This window comes from Leucoraja erinacea, chromosome 2, assembly GCF_028641065.1.
Source record: "Leucoraja erinacea ecotype New England chromosome 2, Leri_hhj_1, whole genome shotgun sequence".
Classification (NCBI taxonomy): Eukaryota; Metazoa; Chordata; class Chondrichthyes; order Rajiformes; family Rajidae; genus Leucoraja; species Leucoraja erinaceus.
Window position 1 is genome coordinate 26,969,617 of NC_073378.1, and position 20,795 is coordinate 26,990,411.

Genomic DNA, 20,795 nt, shown 5'->3' on the forward strand with positions numbered 1-20,795 from the left:
GTCCTCCACTGCCTTCTGTGGCAGAGAATTCCACAGATTCACAGCTCTCTGGGTGAAATATCTTCCTCATCTCAGTCCCTTATTCTTAAACTGTGAGCCCTGTTTCTGGACTGCCCCAACATGGGGAACATGTTTCCTGCATTTAGCCTGTCCAATCCCCTTAAGAATTTTATAGGTTTCTATAAGATTCCCTCTCATCCTTCTAAATGTGCCAGTGACGGTAAAAGGGTCCAACTTCAAGGGCCTGTACCACATGTCTGAAGAAGGGTTTTGAACCCGAAACGTTGACTATTTCCTTCGCTCCATAGATGCTGCCTCACCCGCTGAGTTTCTCCAGCATTTTTGTCCACCTTCGATTTTCCAGCATCTGCAGTTCCTTCTTAAACATGTTCCCGATGTTGGGGGAGTCCAGAACCAAAGGCCACAGTTTAAAAATAGGGGTAAGCCATTTAGAACAGAGATGTGGAAACACATTTTCTCACAGAGAGTTGTGAGTGTGGAATTCTCTGCCTCAGAGGACGGTGGAGGCTGGTTCTCTGGATGCTTTCAAGAGAGGGCTCTTAAAGATAGCGGAGTCAGGTGATATGGGGAGAAGGCAGGAACGGGGTACTGATTGGGGATGATCAGCCATGATCACATTGAATGGCGGTGGTGGCTCAAAGGGCCGAATGGCCTACTCCCTATTGTCTATTTTGAACATTTTTGGCGACCTGCTGCGACTATGACGGGTGCCGGCAGTCGCCGAAAAAAATCACGAAAGTGGGACAGGCCCTTGAAGCTGTTTTACCGTCACTGGAATTTAGAGGGATGAGAGGATATGAGAGAATTTAGAAGGATGAGAGAAGGCCTTTAATCAAACGCAAACAGTTCAACTTCAATATAAAAACAAAATAATAGAACAGGGCGGCACGGTGGCTCAGCGGCAGCCTCACAGCACCAGAGACCCGGGTTCCATCCCGACTATGGGTGCTGTCTGTACGGAGTTTGCACGCTCTCCCCGTGACCTGCGTGGGTTTTCCCCATGCAAAGAATTGTATTGAATTCAATTGAATTGAATCCTTTATTTGTCATTCAGACCTTCCGGTCTAAACGAAATGTTGTTGCCTGCAGCCATACATGTAACAATAACAACACACAATAAACACAAATTAACATCCACCACAGTGAGTTCACCAAGCACCTCCTCACTGTGATGGAGGAAAAAGTCTTAGAGTTACTGTCTCTTCCCTCCTCTTCTCCCTCTGCGCTGAGGCGATACCCCACCGGGCGATGGTAAGTCAGTCCCGCGGTTCAAGCTCCGCGCCCGGGGGTGGTCGAAGCTGCCGCCCTCCAGTCCAGCGGACGCAGTTGTTGCCACGGGAGCTCCGGAAAACAGGCATCAACCTGTGACCTGCGAGCTCCCGACGATGTCGTCCACTGGCCCTCGGCCGAGCCCCGGATTCAGGTCGCCGCCGCTATAACACCGCCTCAGCCACCGGAGCACCGTCTCCGCCCTGCACCGGGCCGCCCACACGAGAGCGTCTCAGCCCCGCACCGCGCCGCCCACACGAGAGCGCCTTCCAGCCCCGCACTGGGCTGCCCACACAGGAGTGTCTCAGCCTCGCGCCGTCCGCCCTCACCGGAGCGCCGAGTCGTGTCGCTGCAGGAACGTTGCCGCAGCTCGAAGACGGCCAGCCTCGCGTTGGTGAGTCCTGGCTGGCTCTACCTCCGGAGCCTCGAGGTCGGTCGCAGGTTGGAGGCCGCCAGCTCCGCCATTGGGCCTCAGCTCAGGCGGGGGAAGAGAAGGGGGATACGACAAAAAAAGTCGCATTCCCCCGAAGGGAGAGACAGAAAGCCCTGTTTCAGCCCCCCCCCCCACACACGTAACACAACCTAATAACCAAAAGTTGAACTGAACTAGACCAAAAAAAACAACACAAAAAAAGTAAAAACAGACAGACTGCAGGCAAGCCGCAGCCGTTTCACATCGCCGCCACTTCCGGAATACACCAAAGACGTGCCGGTTGTAGGTTAATTGACTTTGGTAAAAATTATAAATTGTCCCTAGTCTGTGTGGGATAGTGTTAAGCCCCTTGTCCCACTTAGGAGACCTAAACAGCAACCTCTGGTGACCTTGCCCGCCACCCAAGGTTTCTATGAGGTCACCGGAGGTTTTGGTCACTCTCCCTAACGGTTGAGAGTGGTTTTCGCATGGTCGAGGCTTCATCTAGGTTGCTGCTATTTTTCCATCATGATTAAAACCGGCCTCGACTAAAAATAGGTTGCCGTTTTAAAAATCGATTTTAGTCACAGGTCTAGTCGAAGCCGGTTTTCTTCAGTCGAGGAAGGTTTTCAACATATGCGTGGGAGGTGGTAGGAGGTTGCAGGTCACCTCAACCTTGATTTTGGGTGGCGGGCAAGGTCACCAGAGGTTGCTGTTCAGGCCTCCGAAAGTGGGACAGGGGCTTTAGTGTGCGGGGAACACTGGTCGGCACGGACTCGGTTTTCCAGGTTGTATCTCTGAACTAAAATAATATGCAGTCAATGTTTAAGAAACACTTAGACAGGTACATGGATAGGACAGGTTTACAGGGATACGGGCCAAACGCTGGCAGGTGGGACTGGTGCAGATGGGGCATGTTGGTCGGTGTGGGCAAGTTGGGCCGAAGAGCCTGTTTCCACACTGTATCACTCGATGACTAAAAGCTTCTCACTGTACCTCGGTATACGTGGCACAGAACTAAATTAAACTGGCATCTTTGAGCACTGGGGCTGCAGGCCTGATATGCTGCCACAAGTAAGAATTACACTGTTCAGTTTCAGTAAGATTCTGTGACTTCAAAGAATAATTAAAACACTATTTACTATTCCAGAGATTGATGATTGAGAATATAATAAACCTGCTTTAAAATAATACGGTTTGGGGGTTCCAATTGGACAATAGACAATAGGTGCAGGAGTAGGCCATTTGGCCCTTCGTGCCAAGTCAAGTCAAGTTTATTTGTCACAAACACATACGAGATGTGCAGTGAAATGAAAGTGGCAATGCTCGCGGACATTTGTGCAAAAGACAAACAACAAAACAACCAAACAAATTATAAACACAATCAGAACACACATATTATTTTACATAATAAATAATGGAAGGAAAAACGTTCAGTAGAGTTAGTCCCTGGTGAGATAGGCGTTTACAGTCCGAATTGCCTCTGGGAAGAAACTCCTTCTCAATCTCTCCGTTCTCACCGCATGGCAACGGAGGCATTTGCCTGACCGTAGCAGCTGGAACAGTCCGTTGCAGGGGTGGAAGGGGTCTCCCATGATTTTATTTGCTCTGGAGTTGCACCTCCTGTTGTATAGTTCCTGCAGGGGGGTGAGTGAAGTTCCCATAGTGCGTTCGGCCGAACGCACTACTCTCTGCAGAGCCTTCTTGTCCTTGGCAGAGCAATTCCCAAACCAGATGGTAATGTTCCCGGACAAGATGCTTTCCACCGCCGCTGCGTAGAAGCACTGTAGGATCCTCGGAGACACTCTGAATTTCCTCAATTGCCTGAGGTGGTAAAGGCGTTGCCTTGCCTTACTCACGAGTGCTGAGGCGTGTGATGCCCATGTCATATCCTCAGAGATGTGGACTCCCAGATATTTAAATCAGTTCACCCTATCCACAGGATCCCCATTTATCCTCAATGGAGTGTACGTCCTCGGATGATGTGCCCTCCTAAAGTCCATGATCAGCTCCTTCGTTTTTTTTTGATGTTCAAGAGGCGGCTGTTATCCTGGCACCAGAGTGCTAGATCAGCCACCTCCTCCCGGTAGGCCTTCTCATCGTTGTCTGAGATCAGGCCCACCACCACAGTGTCATCAGCAAACTTAATTATTGAGTTGGAGCTGAACCTAGCCACACAGTTATGTGTGTACAGGGAGTACAATAGGGGGCTGAGGACGCAACCCTGGGGCGATCCTGTGCTCAGGGTGAGGGACTCCGATGTATTCCCTCCCATCTTGACTACCTGGGGCCTGGCGGTGAGAAAGTCCAGGACCCAGGCACACAGGGAGGTGTTGAGCCCCAATTCCATTAGCTTCCCGGCCTGTCTGGTGGGGACTATCGTGTTGAAGGCTGAACTGTAGTCTATGAACAGCCAGCACCACCATTCAATGTGAACATCCCCAATCAGTACCCCGTTCCTGCCCTTTCCCCATATCCCCTGACTCCACTATTTTAAACCCTATCTAGCTCTCTCTTGAAAGCTTCCAGAGAACCTGCCTCCACCGCCCTCTGAGGCAGAGAATTCCACAGACTCACAACTCTCTGTGTTTCCTGCCTCTGGCGTGACCAAACCCTTTATAATCTTATATGTTTTAATAAGTTTCCCTCTCATCCTTCTAAACTGCAGAGTGTACAAGCCCAGCTGCTTCATTCTCTCAGCATATGCCAGTCTCGCCATTCCGGAAATTAACCTTGTAACCCTACGCTGCACTCCCTCAATGTACATTTTTTGTTCTTTACAGGTTATTCCTTAGGTCAGGTCTGGGGGAGTTTCCAGTTTCCGGGAGGCGGGTTCTCTGGATGCTTTCAAGAGAGAGCTGGCTCTTAAAGATAGCGGAGCCAGGAGATATGGGAAGAAGGCAGGAACGGCATGTAATCCCGTGCTACCTGCTCCATGGTCAGATAGTCGGCGACAAAACCTTCTCCCCCACCTGGTTTACCAGGTGAGGAGGGGGCTGTGGACCCCCAACAGGACCAGAAACAAGACCTGTCAAAGGGCGGATGAGATCCTCGCGAGCCAACGGCCGTCCACACTTCAGTAGAAGTTGCGATCACTGTCGTACACGGCATTTGAAGAAATAGGATAGGATAGAATATAGAAGTAGAATAGGCAGGATAGTGGCGGCACTGTGAAACGGCTGCGGCTCGCCTGCAGTCTGTCTGTTTTTACTTTTTTGTGTTGTTTTTTTTGTCTTGTTCAGTTAAACTTTTGGTTATTAGGTTGCGTTATGTGTGTGGGGGTTGAAACGGGGCTTTCTGTCTCTCCCTTCGGGGGGGAATGCGACTTTCTTGTCGTATCCCCCTTCTCTTCCCCCGTCTGAGCTGAGGCCAAATGGCGGAGCTGGGACCGACATCGACCGACCTCAAGGATCCGGAGTAGAGCCAGCCAGGACTTACCACCGCGAGGCTGGCCGGCTTCGAGCTGCGGCGGCGTTCGGGCAGCGGCACGACTCGGCGCTCCAGTGAGGGCGGACGGCGCGGGGCTGAGACACTCCCGTGTGGGCGGCCCGGTGCGGGGCTGGAAGGCACTCCCGTGTGGGTGGCCCGGCGCGGGGCTGAGACGCTCCCGTGTGGGCGGCCCGGCTCCCGGCTGGAAGGCGCTCCCGTGTGGGCGGCCCGGTGCGGGGCTGGAAGGCGCTCCCGTGTGGGCGGCCCCATGCGGGGCGGAGACGGTGCTCCGGTGGCTGAGGCGGCGGCGACCTGAATCCGGGGCTCGGCCGCGGGCCAGTGGATGACCTCGTCGGGAGCTCGCGGGTTACAGGTTGGTGCCTGTTTTCCGGAGCTCCCGTGGCAACAGCTGCATCCGCTGGACTGGAGGGCGGCAGCTTCGACCACCCCCGGCCGCGGAGATTGAACCGCGGGACTGACTTACCATCGCTCGGTGGGGTATGGCCTCAGCGCAGAGGGAGAAGAGGAGGGAAGAGACAGCAACCCTAAGATTTTTGCCTCCATCACAGTGAGGAGGTGCTTGGTGAACTCACTGTGGTGGATGTTAATTTGTGTTTATTGTGTGTTTATTATTACATGTATGGCAGCAGGCAACAACATTCGTTCAGACCAAAAGGTCTGAATGACAAATAAAGGATTCAATTCAATTCAAGAAAAACACAAAATGTAATTCTTCCCCCTCCTTGCTTCTCAAAAGAGAAGTTGTTGACAATAATAAATAATCTTTAAAATATCTGGTATTTACTTTACATAGATACATAGAAAATAGGTGCAGGAGTAGGCCATTCAGCCCTTCGAGCCTGCACCGCCATTCAATATGATCATGGCTGATCATCCAACTCAGTATCCTGTACCTGCCTTCTCTCCATACCCCCTGATCCCTTTAGCCACATCTAACTCCCTCTTAAATATAGCCAATGAACTGGGCCCAACCACCTTCTGTGGCAGAGTTAAATTGAATTGAATTGTGTGCCAAAGGTGGAAGTGTGCGAAGTGCTGGCCATCGTATTTTGGGTGGGGTGACAAGTCATTTTCTGAAAAGATAATTTTATTTCTTATCTTTGTTTAAAATGGTAATTTCTCGCCAATGATTCTCCAGTACCGGTCTCTCCTGCCAGCAAACTGCAACAGGGTCGGTCAGAGTGGTGTCGGAAAATATTATGGCCAACATCAAATCTCAACCATAATTCATCTTTAGTTTAGTTTAGTTTCGAGAAGCGCGGAAACAGGCCCTTCGGCCCACCGGGTCCGCGCCAACCAGCGATCCACGCACACTAACACCATCCTACACCCTCTAGGGACAATTTTTTACATTTATACCAAGACAATTAAACTACAAACATGTACGCCTTGGTGGAAGGAAACCCAAAAATCTCGGAGAAACCCCACTCAAGTCACGGGGAGAAGTTACAAACTCCGTACCCGTGGTCGTGATCGAGCCCGGGTCTCCAGCGCTGCATTCGCTGTAAGGCAGCAATTCTACCGCTGCGCCACCGTGACCAGGATTTGGTTAGCAATAGGCCGAACGATATGGGTATCTTTCAAGGGAGAGTTGCATTTAGCTCTTAGGGCTAAGGGAATCAAGGGATATGGGGGAGAAAGCAGGAACGGGGTTGCTGATTGTGGATGATCAGCCATGATCATATTGAATGGCGGTGCCGGCTCGAAGGGCACAAATGGCCTACGCCTGCCATCTATTTTTCTATGTTTCTAGTGCCTACGACAACGAAACACTCTTAACAAGTGCAGTAAACCCACATTCAAATGCTCTGTTTTAGGACGTCACTGTAGATCGGGTGGACAAAAGGACTTATGGCACATTGGCCTTCACAAAAACACGGCACTTACCAATCGGCCAAGCATCCGCTCACGAGGTAACCGAAAATCAATCCAACTAGCAAGGAAAACTTGGCGATGTGGACCTTCCAAGATGAGTTGCAGACCAGGCTCCACTGCAGGAGATGAACAAGAACAGCATCAGCACCATTCCCAATATCAACGTCCTCATCCCACTTGCTCATATCGTCATAGAAACACAGCAACATAGACAATAGGTGCAGGAGTAGGCCATTCGGCACTTCGAGCCAGCACCGCCATTCACTGTGATCATCCCCAATTAGTACCCCGTTCTTGCCTTCTCCCCATATCCCTCGATTCCCTTAGTCAATAGACAATCGGTGCAGGAGAAGGCCATTCGGCCCTTCGATAGACACTACCTCCACTGGCAGCTTGTTCCCTTGCGTGAAATAGTTACCCCTCAGATTCCAAATTAAATCTTTTCCCCTTCACCTTAAAGCTTGTTATATGTTTAATCCTCGAGTCCCCTACTCTGGACAAGAGACTCTGTGCATCTACCTACATGTCTATTCCTCTCATGATTTAATACACCTCTACAATAGACAATAGGTGCATGAGCAGGCCATTCGGCCCTTCGAGCCAGCACTGCCATTCAATGTAATCATGGCTGATCATATAACCATATAACAATTACAGCACGGAAACAGGCCATCTCGACCCTTCTAGTCCGTGCCGAACACATATTCTCCCCTAGTCCCATATACCTGCGCTCAGACCATAACCCTCCATTCCCTTCCCCCCAACTATCCAATTTATTTTTAAATGATAAAAACGAACCTGCCTCCACCACCTTCACTGGAAGCTCATTCCACACCGCCACCAATCTCTGAGTAAAGAAGTTCCCCCTCATGTTACCCCTAAACTTCAGTCCCTTAATTCTCAAGTCATGTCCTCTTGTTTGAATCTTCCCTACTCTCAGTGGGAAAAGCTTTTCCACGTCAACTCTGTCGATCCCTCTCATCATTTTAAAAACCTCTATCAAGTCCCCCCTTAACCTTCTGCGCTCCAAAGAATAAAGCCCTAACTTGTTCAACCTTTCTCTGTAACTTAGTTGCTGAAACCCAGGTAACATTCTAGTAAATCTCCTCTGTACTCTCTCTATTTTGTTGACATCCTTCCTATAATTAGGCGACCAATTATCCACAATCAGTACCCCGTTCCTGCCTTCTCCCCATATCCCCTGACTCCGCTATCTTTAACAGCCCTGCCTAACTCTCTCTTGAAAGTATCCAGAGAACCAGCCTCCACCGCCCTCCGAGGCAGAGGATTCCACAGACCCACAAATCTCTGTGTGAAAAATCAGGATCATCCCCTCATCATCCTGCGCTCCAAGGAATAGCGCCCCAGCCTGCTCAACCTCTCCCAGTAGCTCAGACCCTCGAGTCCTGGCAACATCCTGGTAAACCTTCTGTGTCGTCTTTCCAGCTCGACAACATTCACCAGATCTATTCCTCTGGTGATTTTATAATATCTTTGACGTGGGGTGTGGATTTTCCAGGTAAGTCGTGTTTGCATAATATCTCTCACCGCAACTAACCACAAACGTCCCAAAGTTCACAATAGACAATAGGTGCAGGAGTAGGCCATTCGGCCCTTCGAGCCAGCACTGCCATTTAATGTGATCATGGTTGATCATCCCCAATCAGTACCCCATACCTGCCTTCTCCCCATATCCCCTGACTCTGCTATTTTTAAGAGCCCTATCTAGCTCTCTCTTGAAAGCACCCAGAGAACCGGCCTCCACCGCCCTCTGAGGCAGAGAATTCTACAGACATTGGGGGGGGATATGGACCAAATGCAGGCAGGTGGGACTAGTGTAGCTGGGACATTGCTGGCCGGTGTGGGCAAGTTGGCACGAAGGGCCTGTTTCCACACAGTACCACCCTGTGACTCGGGAATGGTTTATCGGTAGCCGAGGGGGGAGGTGATAAGGAGGGCGGGCGGGAATCAGCCACGATCGTAATGAATGGCGGTGCTGGCTCAAAGGGCCAAATGGCCTCCTCCTGCACCTTTGTTTCCATAAGCTGAGCACGAGTGTGTGGAAACAGGGCTAAATGTGCAAGCATTTACAAAAGCATGTTGCTAGTCAGACCGAAGATCGCTCAGACGAAGGCTGGAAATACAGTTTAATTGGCAGCTTCTGTCAGATGTATAGAGTCTGGTGCTAAAATAAGCTCCATTAATGTAATATGGAGTCGGCAGTGAACTAGATGGCTTGTCCTGGGACGGGTGCCAGACACTAATTAATAGCTGATCCGCACACAATTATCATCTTTGCGTCTCCACTCCACAGCCTGCAGTTTTAGAAACATAGAAAATAGGTGCAGGAGTAGGCCATTCGGCCCTTCGAGCCTGAACCGCCATTCAATGTGATCATGGCTGATCATCCAACTCAGTATCCCGTACCTGCCTTCTCTCCATACCCCCTGATCCCTTTACCACAAGGGCCACATCTAACTCCCTCTTAAATATAGCCAATGAACTGGCCTCAACTACCCTCTGTGGCAGAGAGTTCCACAGATTCACCACTCTTGTGACCCCTTGTTCTGGACTTCCACAACATCGGGAACAATCTTCCTGTATCTAGCCTGTCCAACCCCTTAAGAATTTTGTAAGTTTCTATAAGATCCCCCCTCAATCTTCTAAAATCTAGCGAGTACAAGTCGAGTCTATCCAGTCTTTATTCATATGAAAGTCCTGACATCCCAGGAATCAGTCTGGTGAACCTTCTCTATACTCCCTCTATGGCAAGAATGTCTTTCCTCAGATTAGGAGACCAAAACTGTACGCAATACTCCAGGTGTGGTCTCACCAAGGCCCTGTAAAACTGCAGTAGAACCTCCCTGCTACTATACTCAAATCCTCTCTAATTTTTCAACTCGTTCCTACTCCCATCACCATCCTCCTTATCACCTTCCCCCTCGGCTAACGATAAACCATTCCCGAGTCACAGGGTGATACAGGGTGGAAACAGGCCCTTCGGCCCGACTTGCCCACACCGGACAACAATGTCCCAGCTACACTAGACCCACCTGCCTGCATTTGGTCCATATCCCTTCAAACCTGTCCAATCCATGTAGTTTCGGCCCGAAACGTTGCCTTTTTCCTTCGCTCCATAGATGCTGCTGCACCCGCTGAGTTTCTCCAGCTTTTTTGTGTACAATCCATGTACCTGTCTGCTTCTTAAACGTTGGGATAGTCCCAGCCTCAACTCCCTACATGCCTACTGCCTCTACAAATCCTAATCGCCTGCTGTGATCTGTCATTTTCACACATTACCCTGCCATGTTTCTAGTCTCCCTTGACCCTCAGTGTGAAGAAGGGTCTCAACCCGAGACGTCACCTATCCATGTTCTCCAGAGATGCTGCCTGACCCGCTGTCACTCCAGCACTGTGAAACGTCACCTATCCAGTTCTCCACAGATGCTGCCTGACCCGCTGAGTTACTCCAGCACTCTGTGAAACGTCACCTATCCATGCTCTCCAGAGATGCTGCCTGACCCGCTGAGTTACTCCAGCACTCTGTGAAACGTCACCTATCCATGTTCTCCACAGATGCTGCCTGACCCGCTGAGTTACTCCAGCAAAGGGAATGTAAAATAAAGGGAGTGTGTATCTGACTGGCACTCCTTTGCACATTGCCCTCTAGCCTGGCAGAGAGTGGGGTGTGTGAGAGGCTAACAGCATTGCAGTCACACCTCGTGTGTACATGCAGGGTCAGATCAGATGATTAACTGCACCCAAGTAACCCTTTTTCTAAAGCTGCATCAAGATTCTAATCGTTCTCAAGCAACAAACAACTACCAATTGCCTGTGTAGGAAGGAACTGCAGATGCTGGTTTAAACCGAAGATAGACAAAAAATGCTGGAGTAACTCAGCGGGTCAGGCAGCATCTCTGGAGCGAAGGAATAGGTGACGTTTCGGGTCGAGACCCTTCTTCAGACTCAAACAATGGCCTGTTTCCTTTTAAGTTTAAGAAAGAACTGCAGATGCTGGAAAAAAGTCGAAGGTAGACAAAAATGCTGGAGAAACTCAGCGGGTGAGACAGCATCTATGGAGCAAAGGAAATAGGCGACCCGAAACATTGCCTATTCCTTTGTTCCTCCTGCACCTATTTTCTATGTTTCTATTGAGTTAGATAGAGCTCTAGGGGCTAGTGGAAACAAGGGATACGGGGAGAAGGCAGGCACAGGTTATTAATTGGGGACAATCAGCCATGATCACAATGAATGGCGGTGCTGGCTCGAAGGGCCGAATGGCCTCCTGCACCTATTTTCTATGTCTCTATGCTCCATAGATGCTGCCTCACCCGCTGAGTTTCTCTAGCATTTTTGTCAACTTTCCTGTTTCCCTTCATCATCGTTACTTTTTTGCATTTCTTTCATTCATTGTTCTTTATCTCTCCACATCATCGTCTAGGTCTCTCGTTTCTCTTATCCCCTGAAGAAGGGTCTTGGCCCGAAACGTCACCCTTTCCTTCTCTCCGGGGATGCTGCCTGTCCCGCTGAGCTACTCCAGTTTCTTGTATCTATCTTCGGTTTAAATCAGCATCTGCAGTTCCTTCTTAAAACTTAAAACTCAAAAGTTTTAACTGGTTGTCAGTCACCCCCAATGCTCCCATAAACATCAACAACAAAGATATCAGAGGGATGTTTAATTTAGTTTTATAGATACAGCGCAGAGAAAGGCCCTTCGGCCCAAGTTGCCTACACTGGTCAATGTGTCCAATATACTAGCCCCACCTGCCCTTCAGCCCACCGAGTCTGCGCCGACCAGCAATCCCCACACAAGCACACTATCCTACACACACTAGGGACAATTTACCATTTTACCAAAGCCAATTAACCTACAAACTTGCAAGTCTTTGGAGTGCGGGAGGCAACCGGAACACCCGGGGAAAACCCACGCAGGTCACGGGGAGAACGTACAAACTCCGTACAGACGGCACCCGTAGTCAGGATCGAACCCGGGTCTCTGGCGCTGTGAGGCAGCGACTCTACCTCTGCGCCACTGTGCCTCCTATTTCAGTATTCTCTGCAAACTTACTGATCATGCCTTGCATATTTCTGCAACCCTCACTCCTCACTCACCTCCTGGAGAAGGGTGGATAACTAACTGGGCGGCATGCCACACTCCACAGACGTACAGGTTTGTAGGTTAATTGGCTTCGGTACAAATGTAAATTGTCCCTAGTGTGTGTAGGAGAGTGGATCGCTGGCCGGCGCGGACTCAGTGGTCTGAAGGGCCTGTTTCCACGCTGCATCTCCAAACGAAACTCACACACGGTGGCGCAGCGGTAGAGTTGCTGCCTCACAGCGCCAGACACCCGGGTTCCATCCGGACTATGAGGGGTGCTGTCTGTACGGAGTTCGCACGTTCTCCCCATGACCCGCCCGGGCTTTCTCCGGAATCTCCGGTTTTGGACACGCTAGAGGCAGGAAACATGTTCCCGATGTTGGCGGAAGTCCAGAACCAGGGGCCACGGTTTAAGAATAAGGGGTAAGCCATTTAGAACGGAGACGAGGAACCACTTTTTCTCACAGAGAGTGGTGAGTCTGTGGAATTCTCTGCCTCAGAGGGGGGTGGAGGCCGGTTCTCTGGATGCTTTCATGAGAGCTAGATAGGGCTCTTAAAAATAGAGGAGTCTGGGGATATGGGGAGAAGGCAGGAATGGGGTACTGATTGGGGATGATCAGCCATGATCACATTGAATGGTGGTGCTGGCTCGAAGGGCCGAATGGCCTACTCCTGCACCTATTGTTTATTGTCCTCCCACACTCCAAAGACGTGCAGGTTTGTAGGTTAATTGGCTTGGTGTAAATGTAAACTTGACCCTAGTGAGGGGGGGGGGGGGGGGGGGGGGGGGGGGGCGAAGGGCATGTTTCCGCGCTGTATTTCTAAACTAAACTATCAGTGAAAGCTGTGACCTTAAAATTCGAGCATGAGGTTTAAATGAATCTTGCAATTTAAAGAGATAATCAATTGATGAATTATGAGCAAGGAACAGTATTATTATCTAATTACAGTAAATAGCAGCGCTAATGTAGCAATGCTTTTGCAGGCATAATCAAATAGTATTTTTCTACTGAGCTACGTCAGGTGGAACCCTGTAAAAAGCAAAGATCCTATAGCGGAGCAAGATAGATGACTACTTCTAAATGCGATGGGCTGACGTGTAGTACGTAACGGAGCGGAACGTGGGCCTTTTTTTCCATCCATTTCAGTAACCCGACCCGACCCGACCGGACTCGCAGTGTAATCAACGTTGCGGGGGAACAGTTTGTGTTAATAAATTATAATTCTGAAAATGAGAAGATTTTTACCAAATAACTTTCATTTTTACGAGGATGTTTCCGTAACCAGCTTCCGTCTCCGCGCTAGTATCTTTGCTCCGCTGTGGGATCTTTGGTGCGGAGACGGAAGCCGGTTACGGAAATGGGGCCGAAAATTACCCATGAATCTGCCCATGACCGCACTACGTCTTTTTCATCGAGTGATCTATCTTGCTCGCTATAATATCTTGCTCGATAAGGGGGAAATCCTTTAAAACCGAGATGAGGAGAACTTTTTTCACACAGAGAGTGGTGAATCTCTGGAACTCTCTGCCACAGAGGGTAGTTGAGGCCAGTTCATTGGCTATATTTAAGAGGGAGTTAGATGTGGCCCTTGTGGCCAAGGGGATCAGAGGGTATGGAGAGAAGGCAAAGGGATACAGTGGGAAGCCATGATCAATTGGGCGGTACTGCAACAACCTACTCCTTTTTCTATGTTTCTAAGGGCATTTAGACTGGTATACATGGAGATAACTTTTTCACACAGAGGATGGTGAGTGTATGGAACGAGCTGCCAGAGGAGGTAGTTGAGGCTGGGACTATCCCAACGTTTAAGAAACAGCTAGACAGGTTTGGAGGGAGATGGGCCAAACGCAGGCAGATGGGACTAGTGTAGATGGGGCATGTTGGCCAGTGTAGGCAAGCTGGGCTGAAGGGCCTGTTTCCACACTGTAAAACTATGTGTGAGACAAGAAACTGCAGATGGGGGTTCACACAGCACGAAAACAGGCCCTTCAACCCTACTTGCCCCTGCTGACCAACATGCCCCATCTACACTAGTCAGGGACAGTTTCTTCCCAGCTGTTATCAGGCAACTGAACCATCCCACCACCAACTAGAGAGCGGTTCTGAGCTACCATCTACCTCATTGGAGTCCATCGGACTAACTTTAATCGGACTTTACCTTGCACTAAACGTTATTCCCTTTATTTATCCTGTATCTGTACACTGTGGACGGCTCGATTGTAATCATGTATTGTCTTTCCGCTGACTGGATAGCATGCAACAAAAAAGCTTTTCACTGTACCTCGGTACACGTGACAATAAACTAAACTAACTAACTGAATAAGAGCAGGGTAGAAAATGTCCCAGTAAAATAAAATAAATCATTCAAGGACTTTCTAAACTTGGAACAAAAAAGCAGACAAACCACTTATAGGCATTTAGATAGATACAAAATGCTGGAGTAACTCAGCAGGACAGGCAGCATCTCTGGAGAGGAGGAATGGGTGATGTTTCGGGTCGAGACCCATCCTCCGAAGAAGGGTCTCGAATACATCTCTGGAGAAGGGTCTCGACCCGAAACGTCACCCATTCCTTCTCTCCAGAGATGCTGCCTGTCCCGCTGAGTTACTCCAGCTTTTTGTGTCTATCTTCAGTTTAAACCAGCATCTATAGTTCCTTCCTACGCACTTATAGACATTTCAGGCATGTCTTGTGCACAAGTTTCAGCTTGCTTATTATCACCCTGAGTCATAGAGTGATACTGTGTAGAAACAGGCCCTTCGGCCCAACTTGCCCACACCAGCCAACATGCCCCATCTACACTAGTCCCACCTGCCCGCGTTTGGCCCATATCCCTCCAAACCTGTCCTATCCATGTACCTGTCTAACTGTTTCTTAAACATTGCGATAGTCCCAGCCTCAACTACCTCCTCTAGCAGCTTGTTCCATACACACATCACCCTCTGTGTGAAAATGTTACCCCTCAGATTCCTATTAAATCTTTTCCCCTTCACCTTGAACCCATGTCGTCTGGTCCTCGATTCCCCTACTCTGGGCAAGAGACTCTGTGTATCTATCCCGATCTATTCCTCTCATGCGATTATTTAAAAAATGACTTCATAGCCCGCACTCAAAATTCAGGATACACAATCTTCCATTATTTGAATGAATCAATAGGAAGCTGATAGAAATTTGGAGGATATCAGCTACAGGGAGAGGTTGAGAGGGATGAGAGGAGGATCTTATAGAAACATATAACATTCTTAAGGGATTGATTGGACAGGCAAGATGCAGGAAACATGTTCCCGATGTTGGGGGGAGTCCAGAACCAGGGGGTCACAGTTTAAGAATAAGGGATAAACCATTTAGAACGGAGATGAGGAAACACTTTTTCACCCAGAGAGTTGTGAAAGAGGTGACTTCAGAATTAATTGGGACAGAAGTTTAGGGGTAACATGAGGGGGAACTTCTTTACTCAGAGAGTGGTAGCCGTGTGGAATGAGCTTCCAGTGGAAGTGTGTGTCGGCACGAGGTATCATTTAAAAATAAATTGGATAGGCCCCACTTAGGTAACCTGAAATGGAAACCTCTGGCAGGACTTTGGCGCCCCACCCTGTAATTGTTATATGGTTTCACAAAAGGTGGTTCCCATGTTTTCAGGTTATGCCCGGAGGTTTTTGCGCACCCAAGGTTTCCGTGCCCCAGAGGTTTTTGTCAGTCACCCTACCTGCAACCTCCAGCAACCACCTGCAACCTCCGGAAACCGCACGGAAACCTTGGGTGGGGCGCAAAGTCTCCAGAGGTTTCCGTTCAGGTTTCCTAAGTGGGACAGGGGCATTAGATGCAGCTCTTAGGGCAAACGGAATCAAGGGATGTGGGGGAGAAGGCAGGAACGGGGTACCGATTTTGGATGATCAGCCATGATCATATTGAATGGCGGTGCTAGTTCGAAGGGCCGAATGGCCTAATCCTGCACCTATTTTCTATGTGTCTGTGTTGGACAGACTTGGATGGTTTTCGCCAGAATGACGGAGGTTGAAGGAAGACCTGGCAGACATAGATTGAGTGGCGAAGTCAGTGGATATTTTTTAAGGCAGAGATAGACAAATCTTGATTTGAACGGGTGTCAAGGGTTATGGGGAGAAGACAGGAGAATGGGATCAGGAGGCAGAGATCAGCCACGATTGAATGGCGGTGTAGACTCGATGGGCCGAACGGCCCTATTCTACTCCTATAACTTGTGAACTTGTGACAGTCAGAACCTGGGTGGAAATATCAAATGTTGGGGGCATAGCTTTAAGGCGAGAGGGATAGGGTCAGGGTTGAAAGGAGATGCAGGGGAGAAGGCAGGCACGTGTTATTGATAGAGGATGATCACAATGAATGGTGGTGCTGACTCGAAGGGCCGAATGGCCTCCTCCTGCACCTATTTTCCATGTTTCTATATGGTAGTGGTGTTTAAGAGACTTTTGGATAGCATGTGGATATACAGGGAATGGAGGGTTATGGATCACGTGCAGGCTGGTCCTGAAGAAGGGCCTTGACCCAATTTTTTTTTAATTTTTATAGGTGCAGGATTAGCCATTCGGCCCTTCGAGCCAGCACCGCCATTCAATGTGACCATGGCTGATCATCCCCAATCAGTACCCCGTTCCTGCCTTCTCCCCATATCCCCTGACTCCGGTATTTTTAAGAGCCCTATCTAGCTCTCTCTTGGAAGCATCCAGGGAACCTGCCTCCACCGCCCTCTGAGGCAGAGAATTCCACAGACTCACCACTCTCTGTGAGAAAAAGTGTTTCCTCGTCTCCGTTGTAAATGGCTTACTCCTTATTCTTAAACTGTGGCCCCTGGTTCTGGACTCCCCCCACATCGGGAACATGTTTCCTGGCTCTAGCGTGTCCAAGCCCTTAAAAATCTTATATGTTTCAATAAGATTCCCTCTCATCCTTCTAAACTCCAGAGTGTACAAGCCCAGCTACTCCATTCTCTAAGCATATGTCGCCCATTCCTTTTCTCCAGAGATGCTGCCTGGCCCGCTGAGTTACTCCAGCCTTTTACGTCTATCATCAAAGGAGGTTAGTTTGGCTAGGTGTCGTGTATAAGAAAGAGCCTCTTCCTGTCTGAAGAAGGGTCTCGACCCGAAAAGTTGCCTATTTCCTTCGCTCCATAGATGCTGCCGCACCCGCTGAGTTTCTCCAGCACTTTTGTCCACCTATACCTGTGCTGTACTTCTCAATGTTTTATGTTCGATAGAATATTGAATGTAATTCTCTCTGGGGTCTTCCACTTGTGTGAAGCACAGAAAGGATCCCAGCCACGTCCGTCTTAAGGCGGCACGGTGGCGCAGCAGTAGAGTTGCTGCCTCACAGAGCCAGAGACCCGGGTTCAATCCTGACTACAGGTTCACATGGACTATCCACAGTTACTTGGGTCATAAGCTCATATGAGTTCTAGGAGCAGAATTAGGCCATTCGGCCCATCAAGTCTACTCCGCCATTCAATCATGGCTGATCTACAGTATCTCTGTTAGATAGAGCTCTATCGAGTTAGATAGAGCTCTGGGGGCTACTGGAATCAAGGTATATGGGGAGAAGGCAGGCGCGGGTTATTGATTGGGAACAATCAGCCATGATCACAATGAATGGTGGCGCTGGCTCGAAGGGCCGAATGGCCTCCTCCAGCACATATTTTATATGTTTCTAACCCCATTCTCCTGCCTTCTCCCCATAATCCCCGACGCCCGTACTAATCAAGAATCTATCTCCGCCTTAGAAATATCCACTGACTTGGCCTCCACAGCCGTCTGTGGCAAAGAATTCCACCGATTCACCACCCTCTCTGTCTGAAGAAATTCCACCTCATCTCTTCCTAGACGAACATCCTTTAATTTTGAGGCTGTGCCCTCTGGTCCTTGACTCTCCCACTAGTGGAAACATCCTCCCCACATCCACTCTATCCAGGTCTTTTATGATGTTTTCAAGAGAGAGTTGCATTTAGCTCTTCGGACTAATGGAATCAAGGGATATGGGGAGAGGGCAGGAACGGGGTACTGATTGTGGATGATCAGCCATGATCACAGTGAATGGCTGTGCTGGCTCGAAGGGCCGAATGGTCTACTCCTGCACCTATTTTCTATGTTTCGATACTTTATTATACGGGAGGTTTCAATGAGGTGCCTGCTCATCCTTCTAAACTCCAGCGAGAGTTAGCTGGCGCTCATTCAGTGAACAGGTGACCGAATGTAATAAACACATAACAAGCACTGGTGGGTTGCTGTCTGCCAAGGTCGCATTTCGACCTCCTGCAGCGCTCGCTGGTCCCTCTCCTCCAGCGCATGTTGCGGAGGTAAGGACGAGACTCACCAGGAATCGTCTCCGCACCATGTGCAGACGCCGCAAACCCGAGACAAAATACACAGTGCAGAAAGCCCTCTGTGGGTCGGGTAACAAGTCCGCCCCCCACCCCCCCCCTGCCTTCTCCCCCTCTCTCCTTCCCCCCCCCCCGACTCCTCCCCCCCCCCCCTTCGATCTACCTGCCTTCTCTCCCCTCTCCTCCCCCCCCCCCCCCCCCGACTACCTGCCCACTCTCCCCTCCTCGACTTGCCCCCTCTCCCCCCCCTCGAACTCGATCTGCCTGCCCTCTCTCTCCCCCCCCCCCCGTCTGCTTGCCTTCTCTCCCCCCTCTACCTGCCCTCTCTCTCTCCCCCCCACCACCACCACCACGGCTCTCTCTCTCTCCCCCTCCCTCCCTCCCACCCCCAGCCCCACTGTCTCTCCCCTAACAGGTGTCAGAGGTTATGGGGAGAAGCAGGAAGAATGGGGTTAGGTGGGAGAGATAGATCGGCCATGATTGAATGGCGGAGTAGACTTGATGGGCCGAATGGCCTAATTCTGCTCCCATCACCTACGACCTCCTCTCCCCCTCCTGCCCCTCCCCTCCCTCTCCCCATCCTCCCGCTGACCGCTCTAATGTCACCGATCCCCCTCTCCACACCCCTCCCTCTGAATCTACCGCCTCTTACCCCTCACCCCCTACCCCTCTTCCCCCCACCTCTCCATCTCAAGCACCCCTCCCTCTCCCCACAGCCCCCCCAGTTGCCATTCTGCCTCACCCCCCTCTAAAGCCAACACCACCCCTCCCCCCAGCAAACCCCCCCCCCATTCGCCACCCTCCCTCACCCCAATCATCTCCCTCCCCTCTAACACTCCCTCTGCTCCGCTTCCGCCTCCACCCCATCTCCCATCCTCCCCACCCTCTCTCTGCCACCACCACCACCACCCCCCCCCCTCTCTCCTCACCTCTGTCCCCACCCCCACCCCCCCTCTAAACCTGCTGCTGTCCACCAACCCCCTCCCTCTTCTCCCCTCTGCTCCTAACCCCCGCCACCATTCTGCCCCCCTCTCTCCCTGCTGGCCCCCTCTCACCCTCCACCATCCCTCCCTCTCCTCTCTCCACCCCATCCCCTCTATCCCCTCCCCCTCCTCCTCCCACCCCCTCCTGTACCTGGGTGACGATGTTACGGACCAGCCCGTTGTGGAGGTAGAAATCCCAGCTGTTACACCGGCACTTGTCGCTGGAGTTGGTGGTGGCGGCGGCGGCGGCGAGGGGGGGGATTCCACGGGGGTTGGGGAGGATCGTGGGGAATCCCCGGCCGGGGGTCTGCTGCTGCCGCGGGTGGTCCCGGCTGCCGTTGACACACTCCAGCCGGGGCTGGGCGGTGAGCAGCGGGGCCGAGCCGGTCTCCAGGCCGAGCAGCAGCGCCGGCAGGCAGGCGAGGACCAGCAGCCGCCTCCGGGAAGCTGCCGCCGGCCACGGGCAGCGGGGAGAGGGAGTGGGAGAGAGGGGGGAGACATGGCTCGGTGGACCCTCCACCCGCTCCCTCCTCATCACCACAGTGTAGGGGGAGAGAAGGGGCGGTGGAGCGGCTCTGTCCGGGCGGGGAGCGCAGTCAGCGGGCAGGGAGGTCGGCTCGGGTCGGGTCGGGTCGGGCTGGCGGTGAGTCCCGGGCGCTGGAGGATCCGAGTCGGTGCAGCCGCGACCCGGCCCCGTACAGTCCCCGCCTGCAGACTCAACCCCGCCCCAGCCGAGCCGGCTCACCGCAGCACCGCCCCCTCTCCCTCCTCCTCTCTCTCTCCCTCCTCCTCTCTCTCCTTCCCTCTCTCCCGGCTTCTCTCTCTCCCTCCTCCTCTCTCTCCCGCCTTCTCTCTTTCCCTCCTTCCCTCTCTCCCTCCTTCCCTCTCTCCCTCCTCCCTTCTCTCTCTCCCTCTCTCCCTCTCTCCCTCCCTCTCTCTTCTCTCCCTCTCCCTCCTTCCTCTCTCTCCCTCCTCTCTCTCTCTATCTCTCCCTCCCCTCTCTCTCTCTCTCCCTCCTCCCTCTCTCTCTCCCTCCCTCTCTCTCCCTCCCTCCCTCTCTCTCCCCTCCTCCTCTCTACCTCCCTCCTCTCTCTCTCCCCCACCCCCTCTCCCTGCAGAGCCGGGACTGCCACAGGCTGAGGTAACTCTACCCCGATACCTGTCACAGAAACCTAGTTACTGAAACATGACAATAGGTGCAGGAATAGGCCACTCGGCCCTTCGAGCCAGCACCACCATTTAATGTGATCATGGCTGATCATCCACAATCAGTACCCCGTTCCTGCCTTCTCCCCATATCCCCTGACTCGGCTATTTTTAAGAGCTCTATCTAGCT

The 20,795-nt window shown here is 51.2% G+C and overlaps 1 protein-coding gene across 1 annotated transcript in view; it reads right to left on the bottom strand.

Moving 5' to 3' along the window:
- LOC129708087 (solute carrier family 22 member 23) overlaps positions 1-20,232 on the bottom strand; it is a 93,998-nt gene extending 73,766 nt beyond the window's left edge. Inside the window, exons 1-2 of the mRNA XM_055653631.1 lie at positions 19,611-20,232; positions 7,040-7,143 (exon numbers count right to left, since the gene is read on the bottom strand). Of these exons, the coding sequence (XP_055509606.1) occupies positions 7,040-7,143; positions 19,611-19,994 (488 nt within the window). The 5' untranslated portion in view covers positions 19,995-20,232. The remainder of the gene's footprint in view (positions 1-7,039; positions 7,144-19,610) is intronic.
- Between the last annotated feature and the right edge of the window lie 563 nt (positions 20,233-20,795).